The sequence below is a fragment of the Salvelinus alpinus genome, chromosome 4 (genome assembly GCF_045679555.1).
Source record: "Salvelinus alpinus chromosome 4, SLU_Salpinus.1, whole genome shotgun sequence".
Classification (NCBI taxonomy): Eukaryota; Metazoa; Chordata; class Actinopteri; order Salmoniformes; family Salmonidae; genus Salvelinus; species Salvelinus alpinus.
This window is the reverse complement of record NC_092089.1, coordinates 67,786,101-67,802,849: the sequence shown is the minus strand read 5'-3', so window position 1 is coordinate 67,802,849 and position 16,749 is coordinate 67,786,101. Positions and strand designations below refer to the sequence as shown.

At 45.4% G+C, this 16,749-nt stretch overlaps 1 protein-coding gene across 1 annotated transcript; it reads left to right on the top strand.

Moving 5' to 3' along the window:
* The first annotated feature begins 11,445 nt into the window (after nucleotides 1-11,445).
* LOC139574238 (probable G-protein coupled receptor 101) lies at nucleotides 11,446-13,784 on the top strand. Its single transcript, XM_071398631.1, has 2 exons — nucleotides 11,446-11,563; nucleotides 12,225-13,784. Exon 2 carries the CDS (start codon nucleotides 12,337-12,339, stop codon nucleotides 13,678-13,680), a length of 1,344 nt encoding a protein of 447 aa, XP_071254732.1. The 5' UTR covers nucleotides 11,446-11,563; nucleotides 12,225-12,336; the 3' UTR covers nucleotides 13,681-13,784.
* The last annotated feature ends 2,965 nt before the right edge of the window (nucleotides 13,785-16,749 follow it).

Here is a 16,749-nt window from a genome sequence, read left to right as displayed (position 1 = left end):
GATTTGGTTTATGTAGATATGACATTTCAATGTTGTTAATAGCCAAAGTAACCAAAAACCTGATCTAATTTGCATATTCATAATGAGTTTGCAGCAAATTTAAAGCAAACAGTAGAATGTTCGCCACAAGTTTCCCAGAATTGTTTGCCAGAAGTTTGCAAATTTGCAGCAACAGTTTGCCACAAAACAATATTGCATGTGACAATATAACCAAATTGGTCAAAGATTTGCCACAGCTGTTTGCCAGAAGCCTGTTTTTTCAGTAATGGTGTTTTGGAAGGATACTGTCAAGCTGTGGGTAGTCTGTCTCTGTGAGAAGAGAGATGAGAGAGGGAGATTGTTGATGGGGTTCCAGAGTTCATTAATAGGTCGCCAGCCTCAAAGCTGGGGATGTTTTTGGATAATCCTTTACTCTTCCTCAAAAACAAGCGTACACACACTAATCTATACGCTTATTTACACATTTACCCTACTCTCTGTCTGCCTAGTCTCCTCGGCAACACATTGCTATTTATATGCACAGACCTCGAACGCACTGTCACAAATACAATAAGCGGAAAACTAAAATATTATATTTTTCTCTTTCATTCCCTCTCTTTCTCTTTTCTTTCTTTTTCTGTCACTCCGGGACCCTGGGAAGAAAGAGAAGGAGCGGCAGAGGAGGGTCGCTGCTCACAGCTCGACTTTTGAAGCGTCTTTATCGGGCCTGGCAGCGTGGTCCTGCGTGTCCAAACCTCGCCGCGCTTTTCATCCTTTGTGCTGTCCAAGGTGTGTCCAATGCACTGGGGCTTTGTGTTGGGGAGGAAGACGACACATCGCATTCTGTCTTCTGTCTCTAGCGGGGGTTGGTTGGGGGATGGGTGCGGGGTGTAGGACGATGGGGGGGGGACAAAAAGGCAACTTATAGAGGGACCCGGCGCTTCAAAGCTGAGATGCACAAAGGACTATAAAGCGCTAGTTCATGCAGAGTTGTGCCAGATGTAATTGCGGGGTTCCCGGAGATAGGGAATCACATGCAACGCCTTGGCCCCGCCCCTGACACCATGAAAGGGCCCCGGCTAAGAGGCTTCGACGCCGAGAGAGAAGAAAAAGATGAGAAAAGTTTGGCTCACTTTGATTCGCCATAAACAAGTGAGTAAATAAGCTATCCTTAAGGCCTTGTTACAAATCCACCACTTGCTGACGCAAAAAGGCAATTTCATGCAGCTTGATAGATGCTCGGTGTGAATGGCTGCCTCCGTCACGACAGGAGGGGTGGAAGCTCCGCCAGGCGACAAGTGATTCCCCTCCCTCTCCTATCTGAGTGATCGGCTTCCATGGCAGCCTCTTTCAAGTCCAAATTGGGCTTTCTACAGAAAATGATGTCGATTCATTGTTGATAATGGCAGTGGTTTGGCGGTGCAACGTTGCGACACGTCACTCAGGGACATGTAGGCCGCACTATTCTCCTGATCAACCTGCCTGCATCTTCATCTGTTTCCTGTGGCCTCCTGCGGAGATATAAGGGTGTGGAAGCGTGCATCTTTAAATATGTTCCTGGGCACAAACAATTGGTGTGGGGGGGGGGAGGCAGGTAAGTTTGCGCATGCTGTGCCTTTGTGGTAGTCTATCTATTTGTGTGTAATTGGGGGTGAACGCTGATGGGTGTGGAGGAAGGGGAGGTTCCACCATCACCACCATGGGCCTGCAGATGGGGTTCTCACAGGACAGACACGCCCCTGTCTGTCTCCGAAAAGACAGAGATGATGAGCACTTTGTGCACAAACAAAAATGGCGCCGACTTCGCCTTCTTCGCCCAACCTGACTTAGAGCACTACGGTCCTACGCTGTTCGCCGGTTGTCTCTCCACAGACCTACTGGAGCCATGGTAATTCACACTCGGAAGGTGTCCATTCCACACACTTGATGGGTCAAGAGCCAAATCTCTGACAGGGTACTGTCTTTTTGACCCTTATCTCTAATGCTGTGGTGAAATAATGATGTTAAGATGCGTGGCGTTCTATTGTGACGGTGCACCCTAGGTGTTACTTCTCGGGGGAAAGAGTTTGACAGCTTGTAGCCTAGTAGGTGGGGGATTATGTAGAAGGGCCAGGGCCTAGCCTTAGAGGATGCTGCCCTTAGTACCTCAGATCCCATCTCAGGTTTACAACTCCTACTCAGCCATGGGAAAGAACTCGGCAGTATCTTCCTCCTCTATAGGCCGGTGAAATGACAATGGCTCTGTTTGGAATGAAATCATCCCCCTGATTAGAGTAGAAATGAAGGATCCTGTGTATTTCCAAGTGATATTAAATGGATACCTGGCAGGGCCCAGGGCAGTAAAGCCATGCCAGGCTCTCCTTTGCATATCAATGAGCCGTACAGTGGCCCTATGAAACAGAATAATTCATCCCTCTGTATCACCGTACTAACGTCACTTTCAATGGGGGAGTCGCAACCTGCCACGCTGACCCACGCAGAAACAAAATGGAGGAGCAGAGCTGCTACACAGAAGCACAGTGGGCCGTCACTGCCGCGGTGGAAAGAGACAGAAGAGAACGCCCACGTCGTGTTTCATAATAGCATCGGCCACCCGTTAATAAAGGCGGCTAAGAATGAGGACGAAATTACACGAGAAGTATAAAGTACGATATGTACGGCGTACATTTTAAGCTTCCATTATCCAAGTTGGCTATTGGTTAGAGAGGAGCACAGAGTCCAGTAGATACTGGTAGGTCAGAGCAGTGTCAAACTCAGTGGGTGGGTTCGTAGCTCGTAGCTCCACTGCTACAGCTCATGTCCAGAGGAATATTTCTGCCCAGCTTCAGAACTGTATATCATCAGAAACACCCAGCCCTGATCCACTGAGGTCACAGTACAAAGCATTAGGGTTGGCTAACAGGTCTCAGGGGTCAGGGGTCAGCCTATCCCAAGGGTAACGCATCTCACTCACCCCTCATCTCCAAAACGAACTCAGCCCCCCTACCAGCCAACCCTGCTCAACCACTCATCTTCAAGTTCCCCCTATGCTCCCATGCGACCCCATGCCCTTCTCTGTTGGGCAGCCGGGGTGGAGGGGGCATCAGGGTGGGTCACTTGGAGCCCCCAGTACATAATAGCCAGACTGGTTCTTTCCAAGACCCAGTCAGGGACACAGTGGGGGGGGGGGCAGTAATGATGCATAAGGGGAGAACACATCCAGGGGGGGTAGCTTCCACTTGTTCAGTATTTCATAAAAATCCGTTCTCACATTTTGGTGCAATTCAAATATGAGTGAGAGAGGGGTTTACCCCATGAGAGACAATTAGCCATAACACAATGACCCTGCTACCACAGTTCATGTACATACACAGTCAAAACTGTACATCCTATCCCCCTCATCGCTCGGCTTAACAGAACAGGAAGACAAGCCACAATAGGATAAACCGCCTGTTTGTTTTGAGATTAAAAAAATAAAAAAAGTTATCCACACTTTTGACCATCAGTCAACCTTGCATTTCAACACTTTGAGAGAATATATACTCAGGTGCTACTTCATCGAGCACAACAACAAAGCACAGCACAACGGCAATGAATGCAAGGTAGACTGGATTAGTCTATCTTCTGCTACTCTTGGCCTGAATTGATCTGTCTGCGAATGTGCTTATTTTGCTTGATAAAGACAAAGCGATGGGGTTAAAACCATTGATGCAGGAAATCCAAAACCTCCTTCCCCTTGTCCGCCCAATCAACCATTGATAACGTCTCTCTTCCCTCTCTCCCTGAGATACACATAGAGCTGGGCCCTAGTCCTACACAATGAAGCCTACTGCACGGCCCTCCATAAGGTTACATGCACAAGATTAAGGAACACAGTTACACATATCTTAAAAGGGCTTTTACCCTTGTACTTGTTTCAAGAGGAAGGAATAGGGAAAAACAGCTAACTGCAATCCAGTCTAAATACCTAAACGGGAGAATATTAAGACGTTTTAGTGTGGGCTGCGGCAGTTAAACATATGCATACAACATGTTGGGGCTGGGGACCCCCTGCCAGGGCCAGGCACGACAAAGCCTCTCTAACAGGAATACCTCTGGGATCGCTAATGATTAATTAGCTTGTGTCATTAAGTGAGGCAAATGTCACCCTAGCTTCCTGGGGAAGCTGTCACACCACGTGTACTACTCTGCAAGCTTCCCTCGAGCAGCGCCGGGAGCAGAGCTCTGTTAACAAGGCAAACTCTGACATCTAGTGGCCAAATACTACAGTACACCCGTTTCTACCAGCTCTCAAACACATAGCAGTGTAATCGGATACAATACATGGTCCTCCCTTTTTCCTATTACATAGACATTTGTAGACGTGAAAAACTACACTACAATACAACAGCAAGAGAGACACAGATGCACCCGCTGGACTAATCCCTGGTGTAAAGAGGCTTGCTACACTCAGGCAGTAAACATGAGGAGTTGGTGACCTTTGACCTGGAAGTGCCACTCACCCCGACAGTGATGCATTATTACTGTCAGACTGGGACGACCTGACACATGATGTCTCTGTACACCCCCAGTGGTGCTATGTGGTGAGCCTGGCACTATCATAACAATGCTAGTACATATGATTTATACACTTTAGCAAATCTGTCTTTTTTAGGATATAGCTTAAGTCAATGAATGAAATCAATATATATATATATATATATACTTAAGTACAGTAATGTTATACCTAAATCCAGAGTTTATACTGATTGTTTAAAAAAGTATTCTTACCAGGTCTCCAAAATATCCGCTTGGTTTTTGGGGTTTTGCGTTTGAAGACTTCCAGGGGTCTTAGATGAACTGCCAGTGGACCATTTGGAAAAGATATTCATGCACCAAGGCCTTTCCTTCCATCGATTAGCATTGAACCGGTGTCTGTCTGTCTGCTCTATCCCCTGCATCCCTATGTCCCTATGAGCTGAACTGCTGGCCGGCGTTGGCCGTCTGGTCTGTTAAGACTGGAGACCAACAGAGTGTGAGAAGATGGCCCCTCATTTCCAAACCATGATGAGGGGTATGAGGAGGTAGCCAGGGAGAGGCATTAAACACACAACTTAGAGAAGCTTAACTGGGGACACACACCCGTCTATGCTCACGCTTACACACACACACACACACACACACACACACACACACACACACACACACACACACACACACACACACCGCATGAACACACATGCACATACAAAGGCACACCTGTCAGTGCCTTTCCACTGCATGAGCACGAGCAAAGAAGCCTGGCCCTCCCTCGGCCTCTCTGTATGTGGTAGTCCATGTCTGTTTTATATGAGAAGATCAATCCCCCCTTTCTCATCTATCACCCAGAAATAATTGCATGAGCAATTTCACATTTACGCAATGCGTTTGGACACACATGGATTGTTTCTCTGTCTCTCCTTTATATTTCTCCTGTTTCGCGCTTCTTCTTTTTTTCCTTCTTCTCTTCTCTCTCTCTCTTTCCTTCTTTCTCCCTCTCTTTCTTTCTCTTGCTCATGCATACACAGAATGTGAAAAGGCAGGAGCCTGAATCTGACCCATGTGGCCACAGTCCCCGACCCATCTTATTAGCACAGGCAGTTCCAAGCTCAACCCTGGGTCTCTAGATGCAGAGTACGGGAAAAACAGACTTTTTCCTCTATCCTCAATTTGTTGCTGCTCGTAGTCTAAGAGACTTCCTGAAGTCAGGAAGCATAAAGTGTAACGTGTATCCTTCAGTGCGCTGTTTGTGTGTGTTGGTATTATGAAAGACTCACACAGACAGCAGTATATATCTGTGTTCTTGCAAAGTCTCTGTGTGTGTTTCTTGTGTGCTTCTTGCTCAAGGCGGGGGGCCAGGGGCCTCTAGCCAGGAGACTCCTCGTTATACTGGTGTGTTGGTCTGTGACGTCCATTTCCAGGGGAAGTCTGTCAGATAGAAAGGTTTAATTAAAGAGCACTTTGCTCCGGAGTGGTGCCCTCTCTTTGGAGCCCTTCCCCACAACACTGCTTGTCTAAAATTAATTAGCTTGGGGCCTTTGGTGGTGGATCGGGCAGATCCTCAATGGTCAATGGGAGGAATCGTCTGTCCGTGAATGGAGGCCTCCCATCTGAGAGGACACTTTATTTTTCTACACTTGAGGTTTGTTGCCTTTTGTGACCATTATCCCATTCACTTTCATGCAGCTGTGGCCCCTCTAAAAAACTCTTTGTGCTTGCTCCATGAATACGGCGAATGTGTCCATGGCAGGTAGCCCTTATAGCAAGTTAATCTCCTGAAAGAGCCCCATACAAGTACTTTTAAATTCTCCCTTGGCCACTGAGGGCTGTCATCAATCGGGCACTTCTCTCCTTTGTGGGCCAGGCCCACTTGCGTGAATGTGAAGCATGGCCGGTGACAATGGCTGCCAAGTGTGGCGAAGTAATCACCTTCTGGGGAAAACACAAGTAATTACTTCTAAACTGTTTGGGCTCTGGAGACAAACACAATTGTGGTGAGCAGAAGAAGTGAATGGGTCCTTTTCAGGGGCAGTAGTGTGACGCTCGCTCTGTGAATCTCCTGTTTATCTGTTTGTTTATGGATACAGCTCTCTTCAGCCACTGCCCCTCACAACCACAGTAATAGGGGACATGTTGGATGTGTGTGTGTGTGTGTGTGTGTGTGTGTGTGTGTGTGTGTGTGTGTGTGTGTGTGTGTGTGTGTGTGTGTGTGTGTGTGTGTGTGTGTGTGTGTGTGTGTGTGTGTGTGTGTGTGTGTGTGTGTGTAATTGAGTCAAGTTGCAGGTTGTTGGTCACTAGATTAAAGCTAAATGTTATTCTCATATCTGTTGATAGTGTTTGAGGTGAGACTGGAGGTACAAGGACCGAGAACGCACTGATTATTCACTGTTGTATGGTACTGATGACATTCTGTGAACACTGTGTGATTCTGTAGCAGCTGACAAAGTCACTGCCTTTTTGTTTTGAAATCCTACCAGCCTCTCCGGCTGGTGTTTACAGAACAGTTGGTGCTGTCTGATTAGGATATAAAGGGCCTGTCTCCAAGAGGCTGGTGTTTACAGAAGTTGCTGCTGTCTGATTAGGATATAAAGGGCCTGCTCAGAAAGGGCCAGCTAGACTCGTAATAAACCGGATGGATGTTTGATTGACTTTACCAATGACTGCTCTCCTTTTTGTTTCACCTGGAACTTCCTATTAAAGTGTGTGTGTGTGTGTGTTTGTTTGTTTGTTTGTGTGTGTGTTTGCTTGTTTGAACATTCCCTGACCCCTAATGAACAGAAGTTATGGAATTTTCCAAGAGGAATAAAGCAAAAAATGTATGGGAAGGTAGACTTGGTAGTCTCTAAATACATTTGACTCAGCTGCTACCAGAGTGTTTTAACTCAGTAAGTTCATCCATTTAACTTTTTCATTTTGGCTCAGTTACAAGAGCAGTGAGCCTGAATTGCCTTTCAGCAATTTAATTTCTAGCTACCCTAATGAATTGTCAATGTAAAATGTAACTTTACATATATGTTTTATGCATGTACATCAAAGAGCTCTCTAAACTAGGCTATATAATACTTAATATGCCTAATATATTTATGATGAGGCAGCGCAGCAGTAGATTTGAGGCAATTGTTGAATAATGTCATGTAGTTTGATGTATTAAGCATGTGGATGGGCAATGTGAAGGGAATGCTAATCATGAAGATATGGATATCAGTGGTTTAGAAACAGAATGACGTGGGCTAAGGTGTTGCTTAACATTGCCACACACTTCACTCTGCCTACATTTTGCTAAGTGCTAAGTTAATATTCATGGTTATATGAAATCTTTAGATTTTTCTAATTATTTGCATTAATCCATTCAATTAAGATGAATGTAGTGATGTATGGTGAAATAATTACGATAACTATGAATCAGTGAGGCCCCCCCAAAAAATCTGATTAAAAGTCTTAATTTCAGCACTAGATGGCAGTATAAAACCACTCTGTTATGATGGTTGAAAACCAATGGCGTCACTAAATAAATGGTGCATTTCAAATCTTCCTAATTTACAACTGTAATAAGAGATTTCCTCACATACTCACATTGTTGTAATGTTTGACAAGCCACTACTACACAGAACATTTGATGGCTCAATCTTCATCTGACAAAAGAACAGGGTTCTGTGACCTTGGTCTGCTACCTGGGTGTTGGGAAAGAGCCCCCCAGAGAGCTAACACAGACATTTAGCCACTTCACACATAGAAGTACTTTTTTACCCCCACTCACCTATTCGTACTTTACACCTCCAAAGGCAGTAGCAGCTGAGCCTGGTCTGAAGTATCATGAGTGCCCAAACCCAAAGTGAAATGCCTCTCCCAAATATAGCTCTCCCTCATCAGACCGGTTCATATTACAACTTGATTTGAACTCATCAAGGAATCCATTTCCATGGCTGATCATTGGGAACGTTCTTCCGATCAACAGTCTGGGGACTAAATATGTTTCATCTCCTCTCTCTCTCCTCTCTGTGGTTCTTTTCAACACTGTGACTTTCTCTTTTGATCCGTCTCATCTCTGCCAAAGGTTATAATGAGCACTAGTTAACAGCCTGTGTGTGAGAGAGAAAGAGAGACAGAGGGAGTTATAGGGGCCTCACACCTGGGTAGTATTGGCTGGAAGGCTCCAGAGACAAGGGGGCCCTTCCTGCCCAGTGTGTGTGTGGCCCCTGAGGGTGTCCCTGACAGAGCCACAGGAACAGAGTGTAATCCCACAGGCCACTGCAGGCTGCTGGGCCCGCGGGGCTCCCTTTGAACCAGGGGCCATGGTGCAATAAGGAGGAAGAAGAGGAACGTCTTCCTAGAGCCACCAAGCATTTAATATGCAGTCAAATCTAACAGGGAGTGCTTACTCAGCACTTCAAAGGACTTTTTGATGCCTTAGATTCTGCAGACTGGTAACAAGAGGCTTCAATACAGACGATGAATAGGACGAGGCTGCGGATGCTACAGTTTAATTGGATTGGGCAGAGTATCCTAGATGCTTTTGTTTCTCCACACTTTCAACTGCAAAGACTTCCGGATGATGATGTAATTAACACATTCAATCTCGGATTGTTTCAAGTCAAAACAAACCTAGTTCTACTTCTGCAAGACGATTGGTCTATTTATATTAATGATGAATTATTCCATACATGGTTTTACATATTTCCTGATCACATGATCTGACCAAGAAACAAATCCAGACCCTATTATAGCCTGGTTTACAGAGCCAAACACACAGAGTTCTTACTGGTCAGTCTCAGATCATGTGGTCAGGATCAGGAAAAGCTCTTTGTCACTCACTGCAGGTTGTGTCCAGTTGCTGTGCCAGCTCCTGACACGCTATGTTGTTTACATCCCAAACATTACGATACCCACTTCATCGACTGTCTGATTGGATTATTTAAACACTGAGACCATTAAGATTATTGAAGATCCAATAAAACAAACTGGGATAGAAGGCCGACACATAAAACTCCACACATTGTCATGTAACTATATATAGCTTTAGGATTTTACTATCAAATCATTTGACAATGATTCAAATGATTCAACATGGCTGCAAGTGTACGCCTACCATCGATACAAAATGCACCTGTGGATATTTCAGAAGTGTAGGTCTTTACTCCAGTAAATAACTTTGGTCTAGTTTGGTCACAAATATACATTTAGAGTTACATTTTTCCATTTATTTTATTGGGAAAGGGCTCCTAAGTAAGCATTTCATGGTAAAGTCTACACCTGTTTGTTGTATACAGCACATGTGACAAATAACATTTGATTTGATAATGCAAAACAATGGAAAATCCCATTTGATGATACACTATATACACAAAAGTATGTGGACACCCATTCAAATTAGTGGATTTGGCTATTTCAGCCACACCCGTTGCTGACAGGTGTATACAATCGAGCACACCCCCATGCAATCTCCATAGACAAACATTGGCAATAGAATGGCTTTTCTGAAGAGCTCAGTGACTTTCAACATGGCACCGTCATAGGATGCCACCTTTTCAACAAGTCAGTTTGTAAAATTTCTGCCCTGCTAGAGCTGCCCCGGTCAACTGTAAGTGATGTTATTGTGAAGTGGAAACATCTAGGAGCAACAACGGCTCAGCTGCGAAGTGGTAGGCCACACAAGCTCACATAACTGGACCGGCAAGTGCGGAAGCGCGTAACGCATACAAATTGTCTGTCCTCAGTTGCAACACTCACTACCAAGTTCCAAACTGCCTCTGGAAACAACGTCAGCACAACAACTGTTCGTCAGGAGCTTCATGAAATTTGTTTCCATGGCCGAGCAGCCGCACACAAGCTTAAGATCACCATGCGCAATCCCAAGCGTCATCTGGAGTGGTGTAAAGCTTGCTGCCATTGGACTCTTGCTGCCATTGGAGCAGTAGAAACGTGTTCTCTGGAGTGATGAATCACGATTCACCATCTGGCAGTCTGATGTACTATTTCTGGGTTTGGCGGATGCCAGGGGAACGCTACCTGCCTCAATGCATAGTGCCATTTGGTGGAGTAACGTTTGGTGGAGGAGGAATAATGGTCTGGGGCTGGTTTTCATGGTTCGGGCTAGGCCCCTTAGTTCCAGTGAAGGGAAATCTTAACGCTACACCACACAACGATATTCTAGACAATTCTGTGCTTACAGCTTTGTGGCAACAGTTTGGGGAAGGCCCTTTCCTGTTTCAGTATGACAATGCACCCGTGCACAAAGCGAGGTCCATACAGAAATGGTTTGTCGAGATCAGTGTGGAAGAACTTGACTGGCCTGCACAGAGCCCTGAACTCAACAACCTCTTGAACCCATTTGAGATGAATTGGAACGGCGACTGCGTGCCAGGCCTAACTAATGCTCTTGTTGCTGAATGGAAGCAAGTCCCCGCAGCAATTTTTCCACATGTAGTGGAAAGCCTTCCCAGAAGAGTGGAGGCTGTTATAGCAGCAAAGGGAAGACCAACTCCATATTAATTCCCATGATTTTGGAATGAGAGGTTTGATGAGCAGGTGTCCATATACTTTTGGTAATGTAGTGTACATCGATCTAAATCAGGATTGAAATATGAATGCAGGGGGGAAGTTAACCATGCGGGGGTTAACCAAAAAGCCTTTGCATTTTGCACAAAGAGAAAAGGGGCTAATGTAGCTGATTACAGATGAGCAGCTATCAGTCTCACAAGGCAGGTGTCGTTGTTTTATGACAAGCTCGAATCGACTGTGTATAGGGCTAACCTACTATCAATGGGTAAGCGCAGTATTTCTAGTCCGTTATGTTTGATCTGTCATGAAAATTGACAGTAAAGAGCAGTGGAGGTTATATGCTTGTGAAAATAAGATGCCCCCGCTGAGTGAGTGATGACAAGCCGTGGGGAGGCTGCTGACATTGACGATACAGCAGTGACTGACTAAAATGGGAGCGCGGCGAAGCAATGACAATCGAACCGTATCAATGGGGGAACCAGCGATCTGGCGCTGAGGAGAACGGAGCATCATCACCGACCAAAACACCGCAGCCTTCAGCATCTCAACAGAACCCGCCACATAACAAAGTAAAGATGGCCATTTCAAGGTAAAACGTATATGCTCAGTGATATTTGTGTTGCTGTTTGGAAACAATGAAGAGCACTAGATACAAAATCAATTGCATGTCTACAATTGATTGTATGGGGACATCAGTGAGCAAGGATGAACAACGAAATTCAGAGGGGGTTGTTTGAATCCTTTTCCTTCTTCATTTCGCCTATGTTTAAAATATATATTTATTTGCATTTAAAGTGGGCTATGTTATAATACTGTGTCTCGTGAAATTGTGGATTTTGGTCTGTGTAGCCTAATGTGTCTGGTGATTGGGTTTCAAATTGGCACAGGCTTCTGTTGACAGATAATGAAATGCATGGACAAGCTCATTGTGATACTCTCATTACATGTCTAATGCAGCTGTTACAAAGAACAATTGCCATAAAACAAATGATACAAACCCCCCAAAAATCCTATTTAATTCCAGGTTGTAAGGCAACAAAATAGGAAAAATGCCAAGGGGGGTGAATACTTTCACAAGCCACTGTATGTGTGCAATGGTCTTGCAGCTAAATGAATGAATTCAGAGTGAAATAAATCCGCCTCAACAGTGTAGTCCTTTAGAATTAGAGTGTGACATGTTATGATGTTTGAAAGCAGACAAACCCGTTTGAGCTTGTGCTTTTCTCTTCTCTGTCATCCTCTCCTTCAAGATGGAAATTCGACTGACAGATAAAAAGGACCTGTGAGACGTCGGGTGCAAATTGCGGACCCTGTCGGAGCTACAGCCACACATGCTGTCTCCCCCACCCCACCAGCCTCAGCATGCCCACTTCCGAGGCGCCCAGTGTGGGCAGTAACTCCAGCACCGTGCCCTGGGACCCTGGTTCCTCTGGTCCTCCTGGCCCCACAGATTGGCCGTCGGTGGCCAACAGCGTAGTGAAGATGGTGCTGATCTCAGCCATCGTGTGTGTGTCTCTGTTTGGTAACGTGGTGGTGTTGTTGGTGTTCCAGAGGAAGCCTCAGCTCCTCCACGTGGCCAACCGCTTCGTGCTCAACCTCCTCCTGGCAGACCTGCTCCAGACTGTGCTGGTCATGCCCTTCGCCATCGCTGCCACCATGCCCGGCATGTGGCCCCTGGACGCCCGCCTCTGCCAGGCCCTGGTGGTGCTCATGCACCTGTTTGCCTTTGCCGGGGTCAACACCATCATCGTGGTGTCGGTGGACCGTTATCTGGCTATCATCCACCCACTGTCCTACCCCACCCGTATGACCCCTCATCTGGGCACCAACCTCATCGCCTGCACCTGGGTGCTCAGCCTGCTCCAGAGCACGCCACCTCTCTACGGCTGGGGGGCCATAGACTTTGACCGCAGGCATAACGTGTGTTCTGTGGTGTGGTCCTCTAGCCTGTCCTACTCAGCCCTGGTTGCCACGTTCTCCTTCTGGCTGCCTGTGCTCATCATGCTGGGCTGTTACTGGATGGTGTTCAGGGCAGCGAGGAGGCAGAACGCCCTGGTGCACCCCATCCAGACCCACTCTAAGTCCCAGCCTAACCAGCCTCCGGACCCCCAGGCCCCCTGCACCGGCAGCCCCCAGTGCCAGCCCCAACAGCCACCCCCACCCTTGGACTCCTTCTCGGCCGGGGGGTACCCCATCCGGGGCAGGCACAGACGTTTCCACTACCACTGCAAGGCAGCCCGGGTGGTGTTTGTCATCATGGCATCGTACATCCTGAGCATGGGACCTTACAGTGTTCTCAACACAATGTCCATTCGCTTCAGTGCTGCTGTGCCTCCATGGCTAGCCTCCCTAGCCCTGGTCCTCTTCTTTTTGCAGTGCTGCCTCCACCCGTACATCTACGGCTACATGCACCGCAGTGTGAGGAAGGAGTTTCTGGCCCTACTGTGTGGTCCGCTCTGCAGGCAGGGCCTTCTCTGCCACACCTCTGCCCAGGACAGCTGCTTCACCGTGACCGACGGACGATCCACGCAGCCCCATCTGCCCAGCCTGGCTGCCCACGTCTGCCCCCTCCGCACCTGGGAGGAGGGCACCACCACGGAGGCTACCTCCTCCACCATGGATAGGAGGTCCAGGGACAGCCGCAAAGACACCACCTCCACCAGCCTGAGCTCTGAGAGAGAGCTCACCGTCCACACCACCACGTAGTAGACAGGTCTACAGCAAAACAGCCTGGGAGATGGGTTGAACTGTTTTTTGTGTGGCAGTTTTCCCCTCCAGTGAAGACATGGTTATTCAGCATGGCTAAACTTGAGCAGATTTGCCTTTGGTCTACAGGGTTTCCCATTCTGAAAATAGCTATGTTTCCATGAACTTGTCCAGTAATTTTTTTTGTTAACGTTTAGAAAGTTCGCATAGATGATAGATTCGTCAAATACCTGCTACAGTGAGTTTCCATTTAAAACAAACTTATGTCGATAAAAACAGCTGTACGTAATGACGTCACACCTAATAAAACACGTTTTCGAAAAAACCTATAGTGTCGAATAAAAATTAAGTGGTTGAAGTGTTTCCATTACCCGTTTAGGCAAATTGCGCATTAATAAATTGTCGACAGCCTAGAATAATTGGGTGGTGAAACTTGCATCCAGCCAACCAGAAAATCTATGTGAAGCAATTCAGCCATTCTTGAAAGTCAGGACAAAGATCCTGCAAAGAAACATCATTTTTATAGTTAAAACATTGATTTAGCAGGCAGTAGGCAATTAGAATTAAAATGTGGAGTGGAGCTTCATAGTACGTGTTGACATAACGTACCTTCAAAATTATTCGGCAATACATTTTTCCGAAAAACACAGTTTCTATCATCATTTGTTGCAATAAAGAAAGTTTGACAAAAGAAAACTCCACCCCTGTTGAATGGATAAAAATGTTGTCGATCTTAAGAAAATGTCTCCTATATCTGCCGTTTCCATTACACGTCACAATGAGACCTGTCCGGCAGTGTTTTCCTTGAAAAGCCATTGTTAGTTATCCTATTGTTTAGTTATGGTTGATGCGTTATTTTGAGTGTTTTCTACCCTCAGAGAAAAATCTCTGTCAAACATCCACGAAACAGATCAGTATTATCATATCAAATTGAAAGAACATGCCGCAAATGTATTTGACTGTTCTGTGGTTACAGAACACAAACTCCTCATGGTGACAGTTTATTATGTTTGTCTCCTGTGAGGAGTATTACTACTCACCCTGCCTGTAGTGCAATAATGTTGTAACTGTACTGTATAATATAACACATGATGTCAAGGAAGAGATGGCTGAGAGGGACAAAATGACCGGTGATTCATGTAATTCATGAATCTGGTTCACTAGTTTAGCACTAGAATTATCACAACTAGCTACCTATCATATGCACAGCTGTCCTTTTGCATTTCCAGAATCTCATCTACTATCCCCATTTATCTCTGTGCCCCCTTACTCAGTAAGATTATCTCTGTGCCCCATTACTCAGTAAGATTATCTCTGTGCCTCATTACTCAGTAAGATTATCCTTGTGCCGCATTACTCAGTAAGATTATCCCTGTGCCCCATTACTCAGTAAAATGATCTCTGTGCCCCATTACTCAATACGATTATCCCTGTGCCCCATTACTCAGTAAGATTATCTCTGTGCCCCATTTCTCAGTAAGATTATCCCTGTACACCATTACTCAGTAAGATTATCTCTGTGCCCCATTTCTCAGTAAGATTATCCCTGTGCACCATTACTCAGTAAGATTATCTCTGTGCCCCATTACTCAGTAAGATTATCTCTGATTATCCCTGTGCCCCATTACTCAGTAAGATTAAGCAGCCTGCCAGTGTTGCCAATAAACTCAGGGTGTTATGGGGACTGTGGAGTGCCCATGCATGTCCTTGAAGCCTCTTGAGCCTGTGAACAGCACTCTCTCTGCCCCCTGTACCGTCTGGTTCCCTTTCAAAGCACCTCTTGTTACTGAGCTGTGCAGTGTCTCATTGACTGTTCCCCTCCACTACCAAGGGAACTGCTCTAGGCAACCTTCTGAGAGGTACACTGTTCATGTTTGCCTTAGCCAGTTTGGCTCTCTCATCTCAGAGGTTCAAAGGAGGCCGGCTGAGAGCTCTAACAAAATCCACATCTTGCCTGAATGCGGCCATGCGTCATGGTAGGGCTCCACCGACTCCATATTTGCCCACTTTGCAGCTTCTGTAAAGCGTAGATAGTATTAGTATACCATATCAGTATTGTTGTTACTTTATCAGAGCATAGTGCATTAAGTATCCGTCAATATGAAACAGGTTGCAATGTACTGTAAACCATTACTAGGGATTTTATTCATGTTGAGACCTCAAAATATTGGTTAAAATATTCAATACAGTAAAATGTACATAACTCATACAAATGTTTGCATATTGATTCGGAAATGTATTGCTCAAAGCCATGCTGAATGTACAGTTCATGTAGAGATCAGTCTCTGTCCATGGTCTTGAGGAACCATAACAGTTGGTTTTCATAGTACCTCAAGTGAAATTGTTCAATCTAAAGCAAGCTCATCACAGACCTGTTGGTTACCAAACTGGAGCATGGTGCTGATGTTGTAGTTACAGTAGTTCTTTTCAACATTGGTTCTTCTCTGTTCTGAGTGGAAGTCCTTCAGCAAGTGTAATCTGTATGCATGTTGAGAGGCTGAAGTGTTACGTATGAGTGAAATGGACTCGAGTGCTGAGAATCTCAGTTTTCAGCTATTTTGTTTAAAAGGTAGTTGACTCAGAGAGATAGTTGACAATAGACACTATTGTAAAAAGTACCGTGTGATATGTTTCCTGTTGAATATGTCATAGTGAAACTAAAGTAAATAACATGTTTTATATGCAGTCCTAGAGATGTGAGGATTTCTATTGTGCTTTTTTTATTGTTCATAATTTTCAACATGGTCCGAGGATGTGTTCATTTATAAAAATTAATAAAATGTGAGTTTCAACAACGCTGAACAGAACTCCTTCAATGCAATGTCAGTAAGAGTGATGCTTTTCCTTTAAAGAGGCAATCCGGCATTTGAAAAACAAAAAGGCAACCCAGTCACTTGTTTTGGTAAAGTGTTATATTCTTCAAGAATCAACGCCTGTATATCATTAATTTAAGTAAAAAAAAATGTATGTAGCAATCCCGGGTTGCCTCTTTAAAAAGGTGGGGAAATGTTCAAATGACGTCACCAAGTTCCATCTGAGAGTATACAGGAAGTGAAAATGCAGTAGCTC

What these genes read in the sequence shown, in the direction of transcription:
- LOC139574238 (XM_071398631.1), top strand. Translation starts at nt 12,337, where the DNA reads ATGCCCACTTCCGAGGCGCCCAGTGTGGGCAGTAACTCCAGCACCGTG.